The sequence below is a fragment of the Cephus cinctus genome, unplaced genomic scaffold (assembly GCF_000341935.2).
Source record: "Cephus cinctus unplaced genomic scaffold, Ccin1 Ccin1_scaffold1249, whole genome shotgun sequence".
Taxonomy (NCBI): Eukaryota; Metazoa; Arthropoda; class Insecta; order Hymenoptera; family Cephidae; genus Cephus; species Cephus cinctus.
The window spans coordinates 91,253-113,476 of NW_014333698.1; the positions used below are offsets into that span (position 1 = coordinate 91,253).

Consider the following 22,224-nt stretch of genomic DNA (forward strand, 5'->3'; position numbering starts at 1 on the left):
ATTTACCAAAGAGATATAGGTACAATATTACCACTCTATGCCTCAAAGCGTCATTTTCACACATAGGTATTAAGATTTTTTAATCATTTGTATTATAGTTCACTGTACATAGATTAACATTAAGACGTAATACTTATTAATTCGTTTAATATTATTCTTATGCAACACTGTCTAATAAATGTTTTTCATATATACAAAGAGACACTGCACGACTTGACGGAGTACGGTAAATACGTTCATTGTACTTTATTCGTTATTGTTTTCTTCTAATGAAGACTGGGTTTTATAGTTCATTAAAACACTGAGCCCAATTCAAATAAATTAATAGCGATATTTAGTGGAATAATCTTTGGGTGAAACTACAAGACCACGTCCTTTTCTTGCACCTCGATATACTGTTTCAATTATGTCTATCATCTCCTGCTTATCCTCTAGAGTCCAATTGATTTTATTGTTGTTTCCAGTTCCCAGATCTATCATAATATGTTTATTCCTAAAGAAAAACATGACCGTGCATGGGTCGTACAGCTCATACCTGTAAAAAATCAAACTAGATTAAGGTTCCATTTGGAAAACATCAAAGTAAAATCAGGAGATGCAGACTTACATCTTATTGAAATCAGGAACTTCAGTAATGTCAACTAGGTAAATAACTGCAAAATTCTTTACTTTCTCTGCAATATTATATAGCACCTCATCCATTTTCATACACATGGGATCCCAATCGTGTCCAAATCTGATTACCTAAATTTTAAAATATATAAATGTATTAAAATCTTTTCTAGAATTGTCTACAAGAAGATGCGGTAGGTTATGCTCCAATAAAATTACCACAACTCTATCCTCTTCAGAAAGTATTGCTTGATCCACTTGCCATCCATTGTGAAGATGTGATAGCATATACGACATTTTGCTAAATGTTTCTTGTAAGTTGCACTACAATAATAAGTTTAAAAATGACTCCTTACACAATTGCCTGCATCAAGAACAGTGAAGAATTTATTTATTGTAATGTGCTGCGCTCTACCGCCCATTTTCGTAGACGGCTGAGTCCTAGTGATCCTGCAATACTTAGATAACTACTAGTGGGTTCTTACTTATCAACTGTTACTTCAAGTTTCTATATATGATTGATATATCGTTGTACTTTGTTGCACATCTTTGCGCTTAACGTATTAGGATAAAAAATTCAATTTTTTCGCCCCACACCTACGAAATTTTATTACTCTGAAATCATTTCTATGATTGGAATTTCGAGTAAATAAGATGCAGTTTTTGTAATTTGCTATTGCCAGCTGTTTCGATGTTAAACTGTAAGCTCGCAGTTGGTACTATCTAATTGTAAGTTTTTCATTCAATTAATGCCGGTTTGTATTTACACGTGGATTGTTAGAGTGTATATGATATATTTTTAACAATATGTCTCAAACGAATTTGGAGAAATATCATAAACGAGCTGAGATTGCGGTAAGTATATTGATTAGTATTTTATATTTTAGTGAAACGTGTCATCAGCGTGTAGCTATGCAATTTGGTTGTGTGGAAGTTTTAGGTTATAATCCTTATGTTTTTCAGGAGAGGGAAATTGAGAAATTGAAAAGAGATATTCAGTTGCTCCAAGACAGTGGTTTAACTATGTCAAATGATATGGAAAACGTGGACACTGATGTTGGAAAGTTGGAGCAGGAAAACATTAAGCTGAAACACCGATTGGCTATACTTAAAAGGGTATGTTACAATATTGTCTACTTTTAATGTGTCAATAGGCTGCCTATATTAATAATATTTTTATTAGGCAGTAGAAGCTGAAAGTTCAAAGAATAATGCTGTACCTTCAATAGATTCAAATACTTTGATCAGTATACAAGATGCTTTGTCTCATCTTTTTAAAGAGGCAATTATTGCCACTTATCCTGATTTACCAGATCCACCTGTAACAATAGCTATTGCTGGTAATCCTAAGTTTGGGGATTATCAATGTAACAGCGCTATGTCTATCAGCAAGCTACTTAGTGCCCAAGGTAAGACTTTGAAATTTCACTTGTAAGAGTGACTAAAAAAGTTATTGTCAATTGTTTGTATAGGAATCAAAGCTTCCCCATATGATGTAGCTAGTAAAATACAATCTAATGTCAGTCCATCGCCTTATGTAGAGAAATTAGAAATCGCTGGAGCTGGTTTCATTAATATATTCTTAAAACAAGATTTTGTAAAAATCCTTTTGAGCTCCTTAGTAAAAACTGCAAAGGTTTTACCACCAGTTACTGAAAAGAAAAGGGTTGTAGTAGATTTCTCCAGTCCCAATATTGCAAAGGAAATGCATGTTGGGCATTTGAGGTCTACCATCATTGGTGAAAGTATTTGCAGACTCCTAGAGTATTTAGGACATGATGTGTTGAGGCTCAATCACGTGGGTGATTGGGGAACACAATTTGGAATGTTAATAGCACATCTTCAAGACAAGTTTCCAAATTATTCGACAGAGTCTCCACCGATATCTGATTTACAGGTAAACAGTGTCCATTTGTTACCTACATCATAGGTACTTAATATTAATAATATTATACTTCATTAGAGTTTTTATAAAGAATCGAAAGCTAGATTTGAAGAGGACACAGAATTTAAAGCTCGAGCATACGAATGTGTCGTAAAACTTCAAAAATTTGACCCTGAAATAATAAAAGCATGGCAATTGATTTGTGATGTATCAAGAAAAGGTTTGAATAATATTACTTATTTAAATTTCATTTTTCATTCTTATTGACACTGTATCATAGTACTGTATTCTTATAGATTTTCAAAAGCTTTACGAACGATTAGATGTCAAGATAATTGAAAGAGGTGAGTCCTTTTACCAGAAACACATGGAGACAATTGTTAAGGACTTGGAATCAAAAGGTCTCCTCGAAGAGGATGAAGGTCGAAAGATCATGTGGGGAGAGGAACCCAATGTGGGAGTCCCTTTCACAATCATAAAATCGGATGGAGGTTTTACGTACGATACATCAGATATGGCTGCAATAAAGCAGCGTGTCGAGGAGGAAAATGCTGATTGGGTAAGAGAACCTCATACGATCCGTTTATGAAAATCCTCTGCATACAATAATACATTTTGTTATATTTCCAGATCGTTTACGTCACTGATGCAGGACAATCTGTTCATTTCCAAACACTGATTAAGTGTGCAAAGAGAGCCAAAATTATAACAGAGAAACACAGAATTGATCATGTTGGTTTTGGAGTAGTATTAGGCGAGGATAACAAGAAATTCAAAACCCGATCTGGCGATACTGTGAAACTTAGCGATTTGCTCGACGAAGGTAAACGATCTAACTAACTGGCGTTTAAACAAGTTTATAGCAACTTTTTAAACTTATTAATTATAGGATTGAGAAGAGCAATGCAAACTCTTCTGGATAAAGAACGAGATAAGGTATTGACAAAAGAGGAACTAAAGATCGCCCAGAAATCTATAGCGTATGGATGTATAAAATACGCTGATCTGTCCCATAATCGAAATCATGAATACGTATTCTCCTTTGACAAAATGTTAGAAGACAAAGGCAACACTGCAGTGTATTTACTTTATAATTTCACAAGAATTCGTTCCATAGCACGTACTGCTAATGTATCGCAAGAAGAGTTGAAGAAGGCAGCAGAAACTAATCCTATCACCTTGGATCATCCAAAAGAGTGGAAGCTGGCAAAAGTTTTGCTGAAGTTTCCTGACGTTCTTCAAAAGATAGTGAAGGACCTTTGCCTTCATTATCTCTGCGAGTATTGCTATGAAATAGCATGTGCGTTTAGTGAATTCTATGACAATTGCTATTGCATTGAGAAGAATCAACTTAATGAAGTTGTTAAAGTTAATATAAGTCGATTGTTAATTGCCGAAGCAACTGCTATAATATTTGAGCAGTGTTTCGATTTGCTAGGACTGAAACCAGTGTCACGGATGTAAGATGTAATAAATATTTATTGGATGCGTCTTTATAATTTCAGTATTTTACTATAGTAATTGAATAAATTTGTGTACTTCAATCCATTTCCTTTTTACTTGTTTTTTTTTTGTTTAATAGATTCCTATACTTAGCGTTATGGTAATTTTATGTACGACTTATCAATCTGTTTTTATTCATGTCTTTCTTCAGTTGGTGAGGTACTTGCTGCTAAGGGGGTCAGTTAGTGTGGTTAGTTGCCGGATGGTGGATATATGTTGAGCCGCATCCCACGTGTATCCGTGGTCCATTATCAAATAGCGTTCCACTGATAAAAATAAAGGAATGGTAAGTATCAAATGATGCCAAAAGTATTAATTCAAATTTGTGTTACGAGAATAAGTCATGATTGTACATAATAATGATTGATTATTAGAACGTTTTCCTTAACCTATTCTTATTCTATTTTTTTACCAGCTGTGATTAAACTTTTCATTTCTACTTTCAGGCTAATGAAAGAAAAGGGACCTATAAGGTCGAGTATCTTCAGAAAATCGAGAAAGAAGTACAAGCTAAATGGGAAGCTGCTAAAGTACATGAGCAAGATGCTCCTGTCGAAGCAAGGAAGAAACCAGATGAAAAGTTTTTGGCTACGTTTCCATTCCCTTACATGAATGGAAGACTTCATCTGGGACATACATTTTCCTTATCAAAATGCGAGGTAACCGTTAAATATTAGTAATTTATTTTGTATAATATTAAGTAGTTTTATGTTTGTCAGATTAGTATTGCATCAGATAACTAAAGAATGTGAACTATACAAAATTTTGGTGACATTCTCCCAACACATAGTTAAGATTATTTTAAATGAATGAATTCTTTTATTTCATGAAGTTTGCAGTTCGTTACAATCGTCTTTTGGGTAAAAGAGTATTATTTCCATTTGGCTTCCATTGTACTGGTATGCCTATTAAAGCTTGCTCTGACAAATTAAAGAGAGAAATGGAAGTATTTGGATATCCACCAAAATTTCCTCAAGAAGAAGTAGTGGTAGAACAGAAAGCAGATGATGTCACTGTTATAGACAAGAGCAAAGGAAAAAAGGTATGGCAAAAGGACATCTATAATTATCAATCTCTTTATTCAGCATATAATAAAATTCGTAATACTTATAGAGTAAGGCTACAGCTAAGGCGGGTGTTGCAAAATATCAGTGGCAAATAATGCAGAGTCTTGGGCTTGATAATGAGGAAATAAAGAAATTTGCTGATGCAGAATATTGGCTGGATTATTTCCCACCACTTGCTGTGCAGGATTTGAAATCTATTGGATTACATGTGGATTGGCGTCGCACTTTTATAACGACAGATGCCAATCCATTCTTCGATTCCTTTGTCAGGTGGCAGTTCCTGCATCTGAAGGCTCGTAATAAAATAAAATATGGAAAAAGATACACTGTATTCTCTCCAAAGGATGGACAGCCTTGCATGGATCATGATAGATCTTCTGGAGAAGGAGTTGGTCCTCAAGAATACACGCTTATCAAGATGAAATTGCTGGAGCCTTATCCAAGTTGTCTTAAGTAAAAGCTCTAATTACATGACATTATTAATTATTAAAAGCATATAATTAACAAAGGATAAAATTACAGAGCTGCCAATGGGAAATCAATTTATTTAGTTGCTGCTACCTTAAGGCCTGAGACTATGTATGGCCAAACGAATTGTTGGGTCCACCCAGATATGAAATACATTGCTTATGTTTTGGCTAATGGCGAGGTCTACGTGTCTACAGAAAGAGCAGCCCGTAACATGTCTTATCAAGGTTTTACTAAAGAGGAAGGGAAGATTGATGTCATTGCTACCCTGACTGGACAGGTCAGTCATTTTTTTTCCTATAAAAGTTGAATATTTTTCATATATATCAGAAGCATAATTAAATGAAGTATTTATCTGTTCTAGGATATCTTGGGACTACCTCTGCAAGCTCCTTTGACTAGTCATAAAGTCATTTACACTTTGCCTATGTTAACAATCAAGGAAGACAAGGGGACCGGTATCGTCACTTCCGTTCCCAGTGATTCTCCTGATGACTACGCAGCTCTGGTAGATCTGAAGAAGAAGCAACCCTTCAGAGAGAAGTACAATATCAAAGACGAGATGGTATTACCTTACGATCCTGTAAGTTATTTTGAACGTGGTATATGTTAATACTTTTCTATGATAGCGATTCCATAACTTTCTTTTTTAAATGTTAGATTCCAATTTTGGAAATACCAGAGTTCGGTAATCTGTCAGCAGTGACTGTATACGATAGACTAAAAATACAGTCGCAAAATGAAAAAGCGAAGCTGCTAGAAGCCAAGGAGATGGTTTACCTGAAAGGTTTTTACGATGGTGTCTTACTAGTAGGCGAGTACAAGGGAAAGAAAGTACAGGACGTGAAGAAGCAGCTTCAGAAGAAATTGGTGGACGCAAAGGAAGCTGTGATTTATTATGAACCAGAAAAAACTGTCATTTCTAGATCAAACGACGAGTGCGTCGTCGCTCTCTGCAATCAATGGTATTTGGATTACGGTGAGGAGAAGTGGAAGAAGCAGGCAGAAGAAGCTTTGGCCAGCTTAGAAACATTTCATGATGAAGTACGAAAAAATTTTATGGCTTGTCTGGATTGGCTTCACGAGTACGCCTGCTCCAGGACATATGGACTTGGTAAGTTTTACTAGGAAGTTTTTTCGATGAATTGTCAATTCCTGGCATTTTTATGTACCTATTAATTACAGGAACCAAATTACCTTGGGACGAACAATGGTTAATCGAGTCACTATCCGACTCGACTATTTATATGGCCTATTATACGGTGGCTCATTTAATTCAAGGTGGAACATTTAAGGGAGATAAGCCTAATGTTTTAGGAATAAGGTATGTGAGACTAAAAATATCTGTATGTAGATCGATAGGTGATTAGGGTGTTATATTATTTTGATTAATATTATTTTCAGCGTGAAAGAGATGACGCCTGAAGTTTGGGACTATATTTTCTTTAAGGATGCGAAGTTACCAAAAACATCCATAAAGAAAGATGCTCTGAATCATATGCGACGCGAGTTCCAGTACTGGTATCCAGTAGATCTGCGAGTGTCAGGAAAAGATTTGGTTCAGAATCATCTAACATTTTTCATTTATAATCACACTGCTATATGGCCGGACCAGCCTGAGTTGTGGCCTAAGGGCATCAGGGCTAATGGCCACTTATTGCTCAATTCAGCTAAAATGTCGAAATCCGAAGGAAATTTCTTAACGCTGTCAGATGCGGTTCAGAAATTTTCAGCTGACGGCATGAGACTGTGTCTCGCTGACTCCGGTGATTCTGTTGAAGATGCTAATTTCGTGGAAACTATGGCCGATGCTGGAATTCTTCGGCTGTTTACTTTCATTGAATGGGTGAAAGAAGTTATGAGCTCCAGAGATTCGTTTAGGAAAGGGGATATAAGCACGTTCAATGATCGTGTATTTGAAAGGTACTTTCTTTTTTGAAATCAGCAGCTGCGTGTAATCCTGTGCAATATGAACATCGTGCAATTCTTAAATATTTTCAGCGAAATGAATCTAAAAATACGGGAGACAGGTGAGAATTATTCAAAAATGTTGTACAAGGAAGCACTCAGAACTGGATTCTTTGAGTTGCAAGCTGCAAGGGATAAATATTTACAGCTGAGTGCATTAAATGGCGCTAATTTAAATTTAATTCTGCGGTACATAGAACTACAAACAATCCTTATCTCACCTATTTGTCCTCACACTGCGGAATACGTTTGGGGTCTTATAGGAAAGGTACGTTGAATTAAGAAAAGCATTTTAGTTTTTTTTTACCTGTGACCTCTGACTTTACAGAAATATAGTATATTGAACGAGCGTTGGCCAATAGTTGGACCTATCGACGAGCTCCTAATAAAATCATCTCATTATTTTATGGAAGCCGCACACTCCTTTAGAATTCTATTGAAGAATCACATTACAGTAAGAAAAGCACCCAAGGGTAAACAGGAAAACCCTCCTGTTGAGAAACCTACACTGGGTACTGTGTGGGTCGCAAAGACATTCCCACCTTGGCAAAGCATTGTACTTAATACAATGAGAGATCTTTATAACGTACGTATTCATTAGAGAAGTCTGCATAAATCCATTGGACATTATGCGAATAGCTCTAAACAAATTTTTTTTTACAGAAAAATGGGAACAAGCTGCCTGAGAACAAAGTAATTGCTACTGAACTGAGTGGCAAGTCAGAACTGAAGAAATACATGAAACGTGTTATGCCTTTTGTACAGGCAATGAGAGAAAAACTTGAGTCTTCTGGAATTACAGCATTGAATTTAACACTTGACTTTAGCGAAGTTGATGTTCTTACTGGTGGTATAGATTACCTTCGTAATACATTGGATGTAAGTATAAATCTATCTTGTTAACTTTAATTGCTTTTATTTCTCATTGCCATGGTTGCTTTGCCTGTACAGCTGGAGGAAATTGAAATTAAGTTCACGGATGAAGCTCCTGAGAAAACCAAGGAGGAGTGTTGTCCTGGCGCACCTTACATCAGTTTCTCCGTAAAACCTGGTGTTTGGTTATCTGCTGTAAATCCACAGAAGTGTAATGGTATCTTTACAGCAAAAGTTAAAATTGCTTCTGGAGATACTGCTTCCATCGTCGCTGCACGTATTGCCAAAGAATGTCGTCAAGTTAAAGGTTCGTTGTTATATTATAATTAATAAATTTAGTTTCTTAATGGGTTTTTATATTTACAGATTCATCTTCAATTATTCTTTATCGTTATGAAGATCCAGTTCTGGGTCCACGTTCCATACCAACATCCGATGACATACTACGTGGTAAGATAAAAATTCTACCGGATACTGTATTTGATGTTAACTTAGAGACTAAAGTGATAAGTATAAATGAAGCTGGAAAAGTAGAGCCGGTAAGCACAGATATTGTTTTCCTTGTACAGCAAAAGAGTTGAAGAAAATCTTTTGGTGTATCTTAATGAAAGTAATATTAATTTAATAAGAATGATTATTTAATTGAACAATTCATGTAAGCAAGATTTAATAAAATGAAGATGGGTTAATAATATATCATTAGTCGGTATTCCGTTAAAAAAACTTTTATTATTTTAAATATATATACATTTATCATGCAAATAAAATTTTATAAAAAATATGTTATGGAAAAAACATCATGTAGAATTTTCCTAAATTTGATTAAGGTACAAAATTTGAGCATTTATATTTTTTGGTTTACAAAAATAATTGTTTTGTATAGAATGTCCAACGAGTATCATTCAGTGTCACCACTTAACTCATTATGAAATATTCAAGTTACAGTTTCGAACATTGTAAACTTTAAATTCTCTTTGGTCATACAGTATATATATATGTATATTTGAATATATAAAAATAAACAAGGTAGATGTCTCTAAAACTTTGTTTATGGTTTAGGGTTTGCTGGTATTCACCTTAGACTGCCAAATTCTTACATGTTCCCGTATACTAATTATGTCTTTGGCATATGTCCTGCAACATCCTCCGATATACGTAACTCCAAGATCCAACCATTCATCAATGAATTGTTCCAGTGGATACCATTCATCTTCCTTTTTCCATCCTTCTTGAACTGAGTATTTTTCCCCACTATTTGGATAAATAACCAGAGGTATACGGTTCGTACTAGACTTATTGTTGATTCCCTTAATCAATGGTGTAATAGCACGTGGCGCAAGACAATTAACGCCAACTGCAATTAATTGATTAACTAATGCCTTTTTATAGCAGCCTAATGCAACTTCTTGAAAGTTACTACCATCAGCAAGACTTTTTCCATCCGCGCGACATGAAAAGGAAAGCCAGGCTTTTGTACTAGGAAAGTCTCTTTTTAATAGATCAATTAGTGCTTCTGCTTCAAGTTTACAAGGTATTGTCTCCAGAGCAAGTAAATCTACTCCACCCTTGACTAATGCTTCTATACGTGGTTTATGCCAATGAGCCAAGAATTCAGCAGTGACATCCTTAGCATAAGACCCAGTGTATTCAGAGGCATCGTGCAAGGAAGCTCCATAAGGACCACATGAACCAACGATCTGTGGCTTTGGGTTGACGACATTGGCATTACCTTTTATCTCCTCAAGGTATGTTTCTACAGCTCCTTTTGTAAGATCTACAGCATTGTATATCAATTGAAGACTCTCTTCTTTGCTGATCCCCAGATATTGCACAAAGCCAGTGATAGATGCTTGATACGTATTGGTTTGTATTATATCAGCACCAGCACGCAAGAAGTCAAGATGTGTTGCAAAAACAGCTTCAGGATTAGTAACAAGAAAACGTGCTGTCCACAGAGGATCCCCGTCTACGTTTGGTCCAACGTGTGTAGTCAATTGTGTAGAAAAACCACCGTCCAATATTTTTACCTCGCTCATTATGTCCAGAAGTGTTCTTCTCCTTTGCCTGACCTTTACTGAATTCTTTTACTCCAAAGTCTACCAAGGAGTTGTCAGATGAGATAAATCTGATGGAGGGAATCTTATTCCTGAATGCATAACGATTACCATGATCGAAATTCATTCCGCGTTTCTTGAGTTTCCACAAAGTCAGAGTCAAAGTTTTCATACCGAACAGGTTTAGGTGTCTTATCAGATAAACATCACATGGCAGGAGGTATTTTTAATAAGATGAGATGAATTAATACTGAATACATATATCTTTCCAACTGATAAGCTTAAAGTGGAGATGAATAGGGAGATGTACAATGCTACGATTTTAGCAGAAATCAGCAGAAATGCTTAAAGGTTGTGGGCATCCTACACAATTTTCTTGTATCTGTATAATTTGCTCTTTTGATACAAATGAAAATTAACGTTCATAGATAAAATGATAATGACACTGACATGAATATCTAATGTTGGTAACAAATAAAATGTTTCAAGATACTGTTAGTTGTCAGAAACTAGCAGGAGATGGCGTTGTTATAAGAAAATCTTGAAGATTGCATTATATGCTTGATTCTTAATATTTTGTCAATTCATAATTTCGTTATGCTGTCGCCTGTCAATTACAAGACAATGGAGTGTCTATCGTACAGCTGATTTTCATCTAGCATTTAATTTTATTGATCTACTAGAAACAGTTTGGGAAATGTCACGTTATTCACATGATTCTTTAGAAAGAAATGATTGTCTAGAAGAACCGCTACAATCTAATAGAAGTTCCAACGAAGTTATTAACCTAGAACCATCTAGACAGTCAAAGATAACGGCTAAAAAGCATGAATCGGTTTCCTTAAATATTATCAAATTATCATCGCCTATCTCAGGTCTCGCTATTGCATAAAGCATTTAATCTCTACACAATAAGATAAAAACATAACGTGAAACGATAGTTACGCTAACGGTCAAAAGCAGATTGAATTTTTATTTGGTAAAAAAATTTCAGATGTCCTTAATGAAACTTCAGGATGCTCTGCTCTCAACGGAAGCCTCGTCTCCTCGAGGAATTTGATAATTGCTGTGGACTCGTTCACCAGAGTGGAAGAGAAGAGTCGCTTGGACCCAAGGGATAACAAGGACAGTAACGACAACGTTATCCGGGATGGTCTTTGTACTATGAACGTTGCGGCTCACCAAAGGAAAGGCCGCGAGAAGGAAGAAGAGGAAAGAGTTAAGAAGACTCTTCCGTTGTCGACTGGTTGTCGGAAAACCTTCCCCAGGATAGTCACTCCCATGGGCTCAATGAGGCATACGAAAAAGTTGAGTGGAGTAGCCGACGAAAGGGCGTCCTGGAGAATGGAAGAAAGCGTCAGGAGAAGCGTCTCTTATTTGGAACGTTATCGTCGTAGAACCGGTGAGTCACTTTAGTCTTTAAGTAGAAAATTTAAGTGAAGGACAAAAACCGGAATGACAGTAAATTCTAAAAGTTATATATTTATAAAATATCCAACGTCACGTAGTGCGCCAGTTAAAATTTTGACTGACGGTACCGCTTCTTAAAGACTACCTTTGGTAAATCTGATTTATAAAGTCGTTCCCAGTAGATCTGAAATAGATGATTGATAAAGTAACCACGTTCCCTGTTTCAGATGTAGTTAGAAACCGGCGTGCTTGTTCCTCAGAGAGTTCCTCGCTGTCGATTTGCGGAGACAATTCAGTTGAGCGTCTCATGGATGTCAAGAGTCGAGCGTCGTCCGGATTCCCAGGAGATGATCAAAGTGAGCTCAGCCTCTACAAGAGGTTGATGAACCAAACGTCGAGGACGTTGGAAACGAGTCGCTCCTGTGAGAGCTTTCAAGATGATGGTGACGATCATCTTCGGAATGGTGATGGCAGTGCCTCCTTGAGGAACATCGACGTCAGGAGTACTCCCGAGAATAAATTGAATCAACCAAAATTTCCTGGTTATCGTCGTTATAGTCTTAAGGACTTGAAGACACTATCAGTACCTAGAAGAGATAGATCCTTGGGACCAGATCCCGTGGAAGTGCGGAAAAAGGTAAATGAATGTTATGGTCAACTTACCGTAAAAAAAGTTTTAATTCATTTATAGTATTAGCTATATTAATCGAATTTGATAATTATTATCATTTGGGTCTAACGTGTATCTTGTATAACTTGTATTATGTGAGACTTCATTGTTCACAGTAGTTAAATAGTAATGGGAGAACGTAGAGAGCGAAGTCAGTAAAGCCAACCGGAAGGAAGTTCTTGAAGGTGATAGTGGTGAGATGCCTTTACAATTTCACTCTGGAACAGGATCGTGTCAGACACTCTAGGTCTGCTTAATAACCTCAATCCAATAAACGTAGACATTTCATGTTCTCCAACGCAAGCGGATCCTCAAAGTTTCCGGTAGGATTTCAAACCTAGATGGTGCCACTGTCAGTCTCGTGTACCTTAAGCGCTTCCTTTCTTTTTATATAATTATGTAAATAGTACCTGACTTACTGTAGTTTGACTAGTAAAAATGCTTACTTCCGGTTTGCACATAAACGCGACATTAGTCAGTCGATGTTGAACCTTAGATCAGGAAATGAAAATATAATGTTTCATCTCAACCGGAATTTTCGTTCTCGTTATCCTCCTTCAGACTTTCACTTATAGATTTTTTGTTTGTTATATGACAATTCAGCCACGCTATGTTCATAAATCTGTAATAATTTTCAACGTGGAACAAAAGGAGATTCATAATTGAGTAACGAATCTTATTTTAACTGTATTTCGCTAAGCCATATTACTTTGAGGCTCGATAATCAAATACAGATTCCTCTCTCGGAAAGTTCACGAAGACGTAAAAGTCCGCAAAGCGTAGTTTCCTGTACAGGAAAGTTGGTAAAAATAGACGAAGCAAGCGGCAAATAAAGCCGAAGTCTTTTGAAATATTTAATTTGAAAGTTATGCAAAAGCGATAGCTGCTTCAGGGGTTTGTTTGTTGTTCCAGAGGGAGCGGCTGGTGCGACACAGATTATACGGGGATGCTGTTAGTGCGCGAAATCGCCAGCGCATTCTCCAGGAGGTATGTAAACTCCCAGTACATATATATATTATTCATATACGTTTTATATCTCTTATTTCAACGTTCTCTATATGAAACAGGTTAATTCTACTGATCGTATAGTCAATGGCTATAAGGTTGGTCACAGCTCATCCACCATGGAGTCCATCCACCTACGGTTATTTCCGTTGAAGCTGCTATCCTACAAACGTTTTGGCCCAGGGCCATTGTCCGGTTTACCAAACTAGCTTAGGGCGTGCTAATAATTAGTTTATGCCAGCCTATCAAAGGACGAGAGTCAAAGTGTGATGCATGGTATTGCGAATTTACATGAGACCGTCCGTGCCTTACAGCTTGCGACCTCCGGCTGGTATGCTTAGTTTAGGTTTCAGATTGGTTCTTAAAATTCATCTGGCTTAATTTAAGATGCTAAGTGAAGCCTCGAGGATATTCTTCGTCGAAATGGAATGCCATAGGAAAGAGTGGAAAAATTGGAAAATATTTATTAATTATACGTCGATCCATTCTGCGAGTAAAATTCGATCTTGCTGATATTCAATTTCGTATATATGTACATGTATATATGCGGTTGTCATTTAATTGGCAATTACTGGACTATGATGTCAACGAGATATGGAGAGTGGTGCTAGTGGTTTGGTTTAGCTGTTGCATCGGGAAAAAAATGTAGGCTGCAACGTAGTGTAATAACTAACGATGTGATTTGTCAATGAAAATAATTACTTGCGTCAGTCCTATTAACGTTAACTATCTCTTCGTGTTCGTTCTGTTTCCGTTCTTGCTCAAATCCATTTTACTGGTGTGCTTTGGATGAGCTTTCAATGTTTTATCAAACGTTGTAATATATTATTGGTTTTTAGTGGGGTACATATTCCCATCAAGTAATAATGGAGGGTCCATGTTTTAATGGATGGCACGGAAGTGCATTATGAATAATGGAATATTCATTAATCAACAATGACATTTCTCTGCGGTGAATTGTTTCTAGAGAACTTGTAGGGTGTATGTTTAATACGATTTATTTAGGAAATTGTATATTTAGTTAGCAACTGTGTTTATGGATATAGTGTAATTTGAGGAATCAGTACTTGACGTTGTCGTATTTCTGTGCTTGTAAAGTCGTTTAAGAAAATTGTCGTTTCTGATTTTGTCTGTTAAATCATATGTATCTGCCAATGGATATTCTATTATATAAATTTGACTTTAGAGTCCGTGGAAAAGTATTATAGTATATTATATCTTTTTTTAAAGCCTACAGTGGTTTACTGTTCAGAATATATAGTCAGTAAAGAAGCGCTACTAGGGAAGTCGCAATTCCGTTTGAAGATCTCTACGTTGTATTTTACTGTGTAAATGTGAGTTTCAAAGAGAACGAAAAAGCGTGGAACGTTAAAGGCGAAGAGGAGAGAAAAGAGGAATAAGGGAATAAGGAAGAAGATTGGTGAAAAAGAAAGATAGATTGAAGCTGATTTATTAATGTAAATACTAGCGAGAATTACAGTTAATATCTTTAAGGGAAATATTGATAAAGAAAAATGTTTGCTAGTCAAGAAAGTAATTGTCATTGAAAGTCGTGTTCTTTTTAGGGCAGAGATACTAGAAGCAATTTCATCGAAATGGAAGCTGCATGGAACAGGATGGCCTTTTGAAAAATTCATGTGAAATTATAGCAAGTGCTCGGAAGGCAATTCTCTTTCTAGTGGCCTCTACAGGCAGGAGTAGTCCTCTGGTGCTGCTTGGACTTACCTGCTAATTAGTAGGGAGCTTAATGGCGAAAATAAAAGAGGCCCTCGAGGGGTGGTGGCGGTGGTCCGTGAGGTAGGAAAGAAAAAGTATCGCCCTCGTTGCATAGGGTCGGGTAGGCCATAGGCAGGTACTTCCTGGGGCCAGCGTTGGAATGCCATCACGTAGCCAGGCATTACCCGAACATAAATCCAATTATACGCACAAAGCAACTGTTCCTGGCCGCAGCGACCACCAGCAGCAGCACAGTCTGAAATTGGGGATACGTGCTACCCCACGTGGATAACCCTGTTTCGTGTCAGCCGTCTTGCACTGGCCAGGAAATACCTAGTACTGAAATTAGGTTTTATACGTCGCTCTTCCGGAAGTGTGCTTCACGTGCATCTCTACCTAGGCTAGGATGCATCAGCCTTTGCCGTTGGCTAGCACCACTAGGAATTCAATTTATTCTCTAACTCTCCAAAGAATTTCTATCCCTTTAGCCATGTTCAATACAGCCTGAAAATTCTATTTCACTTAGAATTGACATGTCTTCCTTTGATATGGCACAGAGAGAATTTTGAATAGATTTAACAATCCTAAGGAATTTATACAGTCGTAGAATTTATACAGGGTTAGATTATTGCTTGTTTTTTTTTTCCCCAGTTCTTTGAATATAGATGCTTTATGTCGTTGGATACGTCTGGTTTATATTCTATGCAGTATAGGATCAGTGGAGTCACTCTCCAGCGACCCTGGCAGATTGTAAATAAGAATGGGGGTTTCGTTTTCGTTTTTCTAAATTTCCATCAGTTTCCTCTTTTCACTTATACAGTAGCGATGGGGATAACGCGGCTCACTGATTTCTTTATTTTTACCGTTAAGGCGAATAGACCAGAAAAATTACCATCAAGATCATTTGAGAAACCATTGTGTCCCAGAGGTAAAACAATGTGGTTTTCTTTATTGTCTTTTTTCCATCTTTTTTTTACCATCGATCGAGGTACAAGCCCAAATAGATAACAGCGGAATATAGGATCGTTGAAATAAAGAGATAAAAAGTGAAAATTCTTCAGACGAGAAATTTGATGGACTGGAGAAAATTGAATTTCTTTTTTCGGAATTTTAGAAAGTACGTTCCTGCAAAGCTGAGTCCTGCGATGCTAAGGATACACAGGAAGGTTTGAGAGGAGACGTGAAGGACTTTCGTACCAAGAGTGTCACTTCCGGCGTCACGTTACCATCCAGGAAATCGAGATCTTGTACAGGAACGTGCCCCAGTCCTTTACGTGGTCCCAGATCCCTGAAGCCACTGTATGATCCCCACTTGGAGTCGCTGCAGGAGAGACACCTCAGTGAGAAGAAAATGATAGAACAGCTTGTAAAACGTGGTAGTGTGATATTCTGAAGAATCTTGTGAACAAACCGATACAATCAATTCGTCCTAGAACGAAGTCAACCTGGACGAACGTGTAAAGTACCGTTTCGAGGCGGCCTAACTCAACGTAGTAACGCTTCTTCGCGCAGGACAAGAGCTTCGTAAATAAATTCTTCGGTACCCTAGAGATTAGTTGGCTGATGAAATATTTAAACTTAATTCCATCGTGATAAATAATTCATTTAAAGTTATCTCGAAGCCATACCCTGTACCTGCTATAACCTCCTATGGCCTCCGAGATGCCGGTACGGTGAGATCAGATCCTCTTGGTACATCTGAAACCAACCGGGACATCATGTCTTGAAACTTTACCTCGTAGTTTGTCTTGGCAATGTCTCCCGAATTATTTAGTCATTTTCCACTAGCACAGCACCCTAGTCGTGCCTTCCAACGTAGCTTCAGCCTTCGGGGTTTTATTTAATTTTAAAAAGATCCAAATCGCTAGGTTATTCTTTGGATATTATTCCCCAGGTATCCCCCGTGTACCAACATAGGTCCGATCCCTTCTTCCGCGTCGAGCATTAAGAATATAGCCATAAAATATATTTTATAGGTTAGCCCATCAATGAAGATCCTTTATATTTTCTCCGTAGTAGCTAAGTTATCCTGGAAGTTGTCATAAGGATCGGTCACAGGGCTTACCGGTTTCTTATCCTGGTGAGATATCGTAAAAGCGCTTCAGTTCGAATTCAACGAAATCGATGTGGCTACTTGCGCGCGTCGCTTTTCCATCGTAAGCGCCACCAATAATACATTCCAGAACTACGCTGTTATTCTTTAAGGGTAAATAAAACACAAGCCTTTTTGAGGCTAGCGATAGTGTCCGGTTCGTAAGTCCGTTAAGTAGTGGTGACAATGCGTAGTGCGTGAGTGACAAGTGAGACTCGAAAACTTGGCGAATGTACGGAGATCAGTGCGGTGTACGCGGATTGGGAGGGTCTAATTTCGCGAGGACCAACAGCGGGGAGTTTTGTCTTGCTTGCCAGCACACATCAATGATTCAAGTGAGTTATTGATTATTTACATAAATACGCATGTATAAGACATAAGTATCATCCTCTTCGTCATCTCTTATTTTGTCGTACTGGCTTAGTGGAGTTATGCAACGATGTTGATAAGAGGTCAGTGAGCATCAGTTGGTAGCAATGTCAATGCTGTGGTATAGATGTCGCCACGAAACGTAGCGACAGACTTACCCTCGAAGTTCATCGATCTTGATTTGCGTCAGACTGTTTCATGCGGATAACGAGAGATGGCGCGACTGGTCAACAATACTTTAAGGATTCTTTGAATAAAGTCTCTTGTGTCATGAATATGACGTAAATAACTATGCGTGCATTTGAATTAACTGAAAAGGCTTTATTATACCATACAGTACATCATATAAAAGCATCGACAAATTTCTATGGGTTCATAACAAAATATCCGAGAATCCATTCACAATCAATCTAATCGTACGCGCGGTCTCGTTTAACAATACGAATTGAGATTGGCGCGCTGCTTTCTTCTGTATTTCGAATAGAAAACAATACTCATTCGACTCCAATATTTTTTAAATTCACTTCTGGAGGACAGCATTCCCGGGCCTGCCTCACGGGCAGTTCATTTACCGCCGGGACGTGAACGTGAGAAGCCGAATTGCTTTGAAGTGGCAGAAGCCCTCGGGGCCGTCCGGTTCTCGGAACAATAGGAATTATCTCGTCCTTGTGTTGGCAGCATCGCGTTGTTGACTGGCGCAGTGACGCTGCAGGCGTATATATATAGAAAGATATAATGATTGCAGAATCCTCGTGTGAAAGCCTTCATAATGAATTGGTACGTGGCAGGAATATAATATCCATATTAGTACATGAATATTACATATCCGCGAATAGATATAGATTTTCTCAGGGCTCTATCGCCCGCAATTATATAACAAGAAGTAACGTATATGTACGGGACTATTCACGGAAAACGCACCAGCTGAAGTTGGACGCGATTGAACAATTCTGTTAGTCGAGGCAGCGTGGCCTTGTCGAACCAATTAAATAACGTAAAATACATGATCTTAGGAATTTTATGACATTAACTTTTATTTCTTTCATTATGCCTACTCTGCTCTGATTCATGAAATCATCCATTCAGGGCCAATTTCAGCTGGTGCGTTTGCCGTGAATAACCCTGTATATATATATACACGTATATTGTGTATTTGTTCTGCATATTATAATAGTTTTTCAAGGATTACGCGAACACTGCGAAATCGTACGAAAACCGCGGAGCTCTGTTAAAGCTCTAATGATTTCCCAGAATTGGGAAAAAAGAAAAATATTTAAAAATAGACCTTTTTGAGTATTTACCAATAAGCCACATATTTGAAACGCCAATTGCAATTAGCTCGCCAATTTGATCGAGTGTCGTAAATAAAATTAGTGCTCGATTTGGTGATAGTTTATTTATTTTTTTAATTAGAATTCCTACCGACCGGATATTAAATCGCAGTAGAATTACTAGTACCGTTTATCGACGCGGGCGTCGCGATACTCCGTTATCAATGGCGGAGCAAAACTGTACGTTTTGCATTATTAGTATAAAACAACAGTGACATACCGGGTGAGTCGTGTTATATCAGGCAGCAGGCATTCGTTCGCATCATTTGGTCATAATATATTTTACACAGTACGTACGTATATCTGTATGTACTACATCCATTTTCGTAATTGTTATTTGTCGGTGCGATCGTTGTATATTTTCCACGTGAAATTGTTTATCAGTCTTTATCACGTTTATCGAGTGTATTGTTTAGTGTTTATTACGTATAATTTAATTTTGATAATTAATTTTGATAATTAATAACCCATATGGAGCTGATTTCTATACAGTGTCGTTCATTATTATTAAGTCAGTATTAAATTGTATTTTGAGGTTAAATTCTAGTTCAATTAGCTATTAATGATTTAACACCGTGGTTCGAAATTAAAAAAAAGTGAATCACACAAATATTTCTAAATCTGCACGATGCGCTATTCGAAATATTAGTCATTGGTAGTTTGATTTTAAAAAAAAGTTCGACCCGAAAGTTCGAACGAATTTCTAGAATAAAATTCGTTGCCAATATATTCGTAATTTGTAGTAAAGAAAATTTCGGCCGGATACGGATGAACTATTTAGCCCTCGTTAAGAGTGCTTTTCGGCTAAGACAATAACACCAGCAGTTACCCCGATACGTCCGGCTTAGCGCTATGACGGCATCCGGGATTCCCGCTTAAGATCAGCTGTTAGTGAACTCGTCCGCCATATTGAAGACCGAGAACTTCTATTTCGGGCATGGCGACATCTGTTCCCACCCGGGGGTAGCTCCCACCCTGCGAGAAGAACATCCGATTACACGCAATGGGGTTAAAATCCGTAGTTTGATCCCTTAGAAAGAGGGTGCTAACTACCCCCGATCCACGAGGATCCGAAACCGAGGTTAGATACCAGACTGAAAGGACTTCCGTCGGAAGTGTTTAAACTTCCGGTTGGAAGTTTGAGGTCAATACTTGTCCGTTAACCGGAAGTGTGACTGATCTCCAATTTGATTTTGACAAAATGAACGAGAGATACGCTAATTTGGATTAGCGATAAGTCGACAAAAAAAAATTCGATCTCGACAAAAATTAAATAATCAAATTACAAAAAAAAATTATTTGCCACAAAATTGATATTCAGCGAGCGTGATTTGATGTAAAATTTTCGAAAAATATTGCACACCCCGTATATACGTGCTTATCGAAAAGCGTGTACTTAGCAAAAAAGAAGTAATGTCCCAACTGAAATACAAGGGACGATAAGGCACGAGCGTCGCGACGCTTCGTTATCAAAATAGTCGAATCTCCGAGTCAGTGCATGGTTTATCGTAAGTTCCTTATCTCGAGAACAGGCCATTATCGTACTTGTAGGCCACCCTGGGATACCTTGGAAAAGACGATAGAGAGTCACTCGAATATATACCGGGTGGAACGAAAGTCAAATAAGAGTCACGAGATCCAGCCGGAGCGCAACTACTTGGCGTTTCGATTTGAATCTCCCTGTAGTAAAAGATGCCGTCGAGCGTCGACTCGACGCTTGATTGTGACGCGAGGAGATAGGAGCCAAACGACAAAGTATAATAAGAGAAAGTCGAAGTTAATAACGAAGTAGGTGGAGTGGTACAGAGGCGTAAGAAAAATGTTGAGAAAAGGAAAGAGAAGAAAAAAGAAATAAGAGAGGAAGAAAGAGACCGAAATTTTTCAGATAAACTCAGCTTATTTAATTACCGTGGCTCTTGGGCTAAGTAAATGGAAGAAAACGTATAAGGGTGAATTAAGGATGTGCTGATTACGTTGTGTAACTTATATACATATATGGTGTCTTTTTTTTTTTTTAAACCATCCCCTACCTCCCCGACACTCGCTTCATCCTTAACGATTCAGTCTTAAGTAAGGAAATTGCATAATTACCCGAGTTTTCTTAACTCGTCTCCGGGGGGGTGACCCCCTTCCTTCCGCTTCCACCAGCACTTCCGGTTTCACTTGTTATTCAGTCACTCCGTTTTCGGTTTCTATCGGGACTGTACGGGGGGGATGTTTTTCATCCCTGGCAGCAAAGTCTGGCAGACGAAAACATATCGATGGTCGTCGTTTGTTTTCCCTCGGGTCGTAATTAATGTTTCTTGTCGATTACCTCATCAGGATGGGACTTCCGGTACAGAAATGAAAATTATGATTTTTCCACGAGACGAAATATTTACTATCCTTAATACCTGACCGAACGACAGTGATCTTTGTGTCCTGCTTGGACGTCCCGTTCCGGATGGACCCGTCGGTCTTACGTGGAATTCTACGTATTAATCCCGTACTGTCAGGCATACCAACTGGGGTTAGCAGGACCGGGGCTAAACAGGAAACCGCTCGTTAGGCGCCCTGGCGGGATTTCCAGGTATTTCCCAGTATTCCCGGACCGTGTTCACGACTATTCTGGTTACCTGTCCGTGAGCGCCTGTCATATTTCGTATTACCACACGGACGATGATGCCAACCCTAGGTGGGGGTTGGCTGAAGGATATTTCCGGATATCCGGTCCACTAGGGCTTAACTGCACACGTAGATTTTTCGATACGATCAAATACTCGATTATTGTTATTGGAGAATTTAAGGGATGCAACCCTTGTATTAGAATGGTCTGTAAGTTGTCTTAGGGATTATTTGAAAATTATATATATATATATATATATATATATTCAGAATTTATCGAAGGGTCCCGCTTATCCTTTACTATTCTCAATTGGCGAATTTACTCTTCAACGTTCTATACCGGTTCGGTAGAGGACGACGGGCGAGTTTCTAAGAACTTTCAATTCTACGTATTTCGCGTCTTTGCCGCGCGGCATCGTCTGCGCCTCGGGTTACGGTAACGAATGGCATTCAGTTTATTCTGTGCTAAATTACGGAGCGTCGAGTCTCCAGCCGCCAGCATCCCGCAGGATCCCGAATACGGAAATAGATGTGAAATTGGAACTTGGCGGAAAATTGAATGGCGGACTTTAAAATCTTCTTTACTCTCTTTGTACC

General features: G+C 38.0%; 6 protein-coding genes across 14 annotated transcripts in view; 4 read left to right on the forward strand and 2 right to left on the reverse strand.

Moving 5' to 3' along the window:
- Window positions 1-69: 69 nt before the first annotated feature.
- LOC107272770 (thioredoxin-like protein 4A) lies at window positions 70-1,000 on the reverse strand. Its single transcript, XM_015750251.2, has 3 exons — window positions 832-1,000; window positions 608-744; window positions 70-535 (listed from the first exon to the last, which is right to left on the reverse strand). The coding sequence occupies exons 1-3, from the start codon at window positions 907-909 to the stop codon at window positions 322-324; spliced, it is 429 nt and encodes a 142-aa protein (XP_015605737.1). The 5' UTR covers window positions 910-1,000; the 3' UTR covers window positions 70-321.
- LOC107272768 (probable arginine--tRNA ligase, cytoplasmic) lies at window positions 953-4,268 on the forward strand. Of its 2 annotated transcripts, XM_025090048.1 has the most exons (9): window positions 953-1,467; window positions 1,576-1,728; window positions 1,796-2,021; window positions 2,085-2,509; window positions 2,576-2,717; window positions 2,794-3,056; window positions 3,128-3,320; window positions 3,387-3,957; window positions 4,152-4,268. In XM_025090048.1, exons 1-9 carry the CDS (start codon window positions 1,420-1,422, stop codon window positions 4,156-4,158), a joined length of 2,028 nt encoding a protein of 675 aa, XP_024945816.1. In that variant the 5' UTR covers window positions 953-1,419; the 3' UTR covers window positions 4,159-4,268. The 2 variants fall into 2 exon arrangements, with proteins under 2 accessions (XP_024945816.1, XP_015605733.1); XM_015750247.2 differs by lacking the exon at window positions 4,152-4,268 and having other exon boundaries at window positions 3,387-4,041.
- Window positions 4,162-9,070, forward strand: LOC107272767 (leucine--tRNA ligase, cytoplasmic). The gene is made up of 14 exons (XM_015750246.2): window positions 4,162-4,286; window positions 4,447-4,659; window positions 4,833-5,042; window positions 5,114-5,520; window positions 5,590-5,815; window positions 5,900-6,118; window positions 6,196-6,649; window positions 6,721-6,859; window positions 6,940-7,458; window positions 7,537-7,771; window positions 7,832-8,089; window positions 8,167-8,382; window positions 8,455-8,683; window positions 8,743-9,070. Exons 1-14 carry the CDS (start codon window positions 4,284-4,286, stop codon window positions 8,955-8,957), a joined length of 3,543 nt encoding a protein of 1,180 aa, XP_015605732.1. The 5' UTR covers window positions 4,162-4,283; the 3' UTR covers window positions 8,958-9,070.
- Window positions 9,071-9,085: 15 nt separating this feature from the next.
- On the reverse strand, window positions 9,086-10,805 carry LOC107272769 (homocysteine S-methyltransferase 1-like). Its single transcript, XM_025090062.1, has one exon. The coding sequence runs from the start codon at window positions 10,410-10,412 to the stop codon at window positions 9,432-9,434; it is 981 nt and encodes a 326-aa protein (XP_024945830.1). The 5' UTR covers window positions 10,413-10,805; the 3' UTR covers window positions 9,086-9,431.
- A 191-nt stretch (window positions 10,806-10,996) lies between these two features.
- On the forward strand, window positions 10,997-17,206 carry LOC107272773. 2 transcript variants are annotated; one of them, XM_015750256.2, is made up of 5 exons: window positions 10,997-11,305; window positions 11,425-11,832; window positions 12,068-12,477; window positions 13,423-13,497; window positions 16,346-17,206. In XM_015750256.2, exons 1-5 carry the CDS (start codon window positions 11,128-11,130, stop codon window positions 16,622-16,624), a joined length of 1,350 nt encoding a protein of 449 aa, XP_015605742.1. In that variant the 5' UTR covers window positions 10,997-11,127; the 3' UTR covers window positions 16,625-17,206. The 2 variants fall into 2 exon arrangements, with proteins under 2 accessions (XP_015605742.1, XP_015605743.1); XM_015750257.2 differs by lacking the exon at window positions 16,346-17,206 and adding an exon at window positions 13,578-14,989.
- A 112-nt stretch (window positions 17,207-17,318) lies between these two features.
- LOC107272772 (beta-1,4-glucuronyltransferase 1) overlaps window positions 17,319-22,224 on the forward strand; it is a 27,095-nt gene continuing 22,189 nt past the window's right edge. For 3 of the 7 annotated variants that reach the window (XR_001539048.2, XR_003061336.1, XR_001539047.2), the window contains exon 1: window positions 17,319-17,658. Coding sequence is in view for 3 of the 7 variants with exons in the window: in XM_015750254.2 (XP_015605740.1) it covers window positions 17,554-17,658 (105 nt within the window). In the remaining 4 variants the exon portion in view is untranslated. Of the gene's footprint in view, window positions 17,659-18,050; window positions 18,470-22,224 lie in introns of those variants that run through there. The other 4 variants (XR_003061337.1, XM_015750254.2, XM_015750252.2 and 1 more) reach the window with 3 other exon arrangements.

Bases quoted from the DNA above. Each gene is read 5' to 3' on its own strand.
- LOC107272770 (XM_015750251.2), bottom strand. From the start codon at position 909: ATGTCGTATATGCTATCACATCTTCACAATGGATGGCAAGTGGATCAA. The intron at 745-831 runs GTAATTTTATTG...TTTAAAATTTAG, and splicing joins CTGAAGAGGATAGAGTTGTG to GTAATCAGATTTGGACACGA. The intron at 536-607 runs GTAAGTCTGCAT...GATTTTTTACAG, and splicing joins GTTCCTGATTTCAATAAGAT to GTATGAGCTGTACGACCCAT.
- LOC107272768 (XM_025090048.1), top strand. From the start codon at position 1,420: ATGTCTCAAACGAATTTGGAGAAATATCATAAACGAGCTGAGATTGCG. The intron at 1,468-1,575 runs GTAAGTATATTG...TATGTTTTTCAG, and splicing joins ATAAACGAGCTGAGATTGCG to GAGAGGGAAATTGAGAAATT. The intron at 3,321-3,386 runs GTAAACGATCTA...TATTAATTATAG, and splicing joins TAGCGATTTGCTCGACGAAG to GATTGAGAAGAGCAATGCAA.
- LOC107272767 (XM_015750246.2), top strand. The intron at 6,650-6,720 runs GTAAGTTTTACT...TATTAATTACAG, and splicing joins CTCCAGGACATATGGACTTG to GAACCAAATTACCTTGGGAC. The intron at 7,459-7,536 runs GTACTTTCTTTT...AAATATTTTCAG, and splicing joins AATGATCGTGTATTTGAAAG to CGAAATGAATCTAAAAATAC.
- LOC107272769 (XM_025090062.1), bottom strand. From the start codon at position 10,412: ATGAGCGAGGTAAAAATATTGGACGGTGGTTTTTCTACACAATTGACT.
- LOC107272773 (XM_015750256.2), top strand. From the start codon at position 11,128: ATGTCACGTTATTCACATGATTCTTTAGAAAGAAATGATTGTCTAGAA. The intron at 11,306-11,424 runs GTCTCGCTATTG...AAAAAATTTCAG, and splicing joins ATTATCATCGCCTATCTCAG to ATGTCCTTAATGAAACTTCA. The intron at 13,498-16,345 runs GTATGTAAACTC...TCGGAATTTTAG, and splicing joins GCCAGCGCATTCTCCAGGAG to AAAGTACGTTCCTGCAAAGC.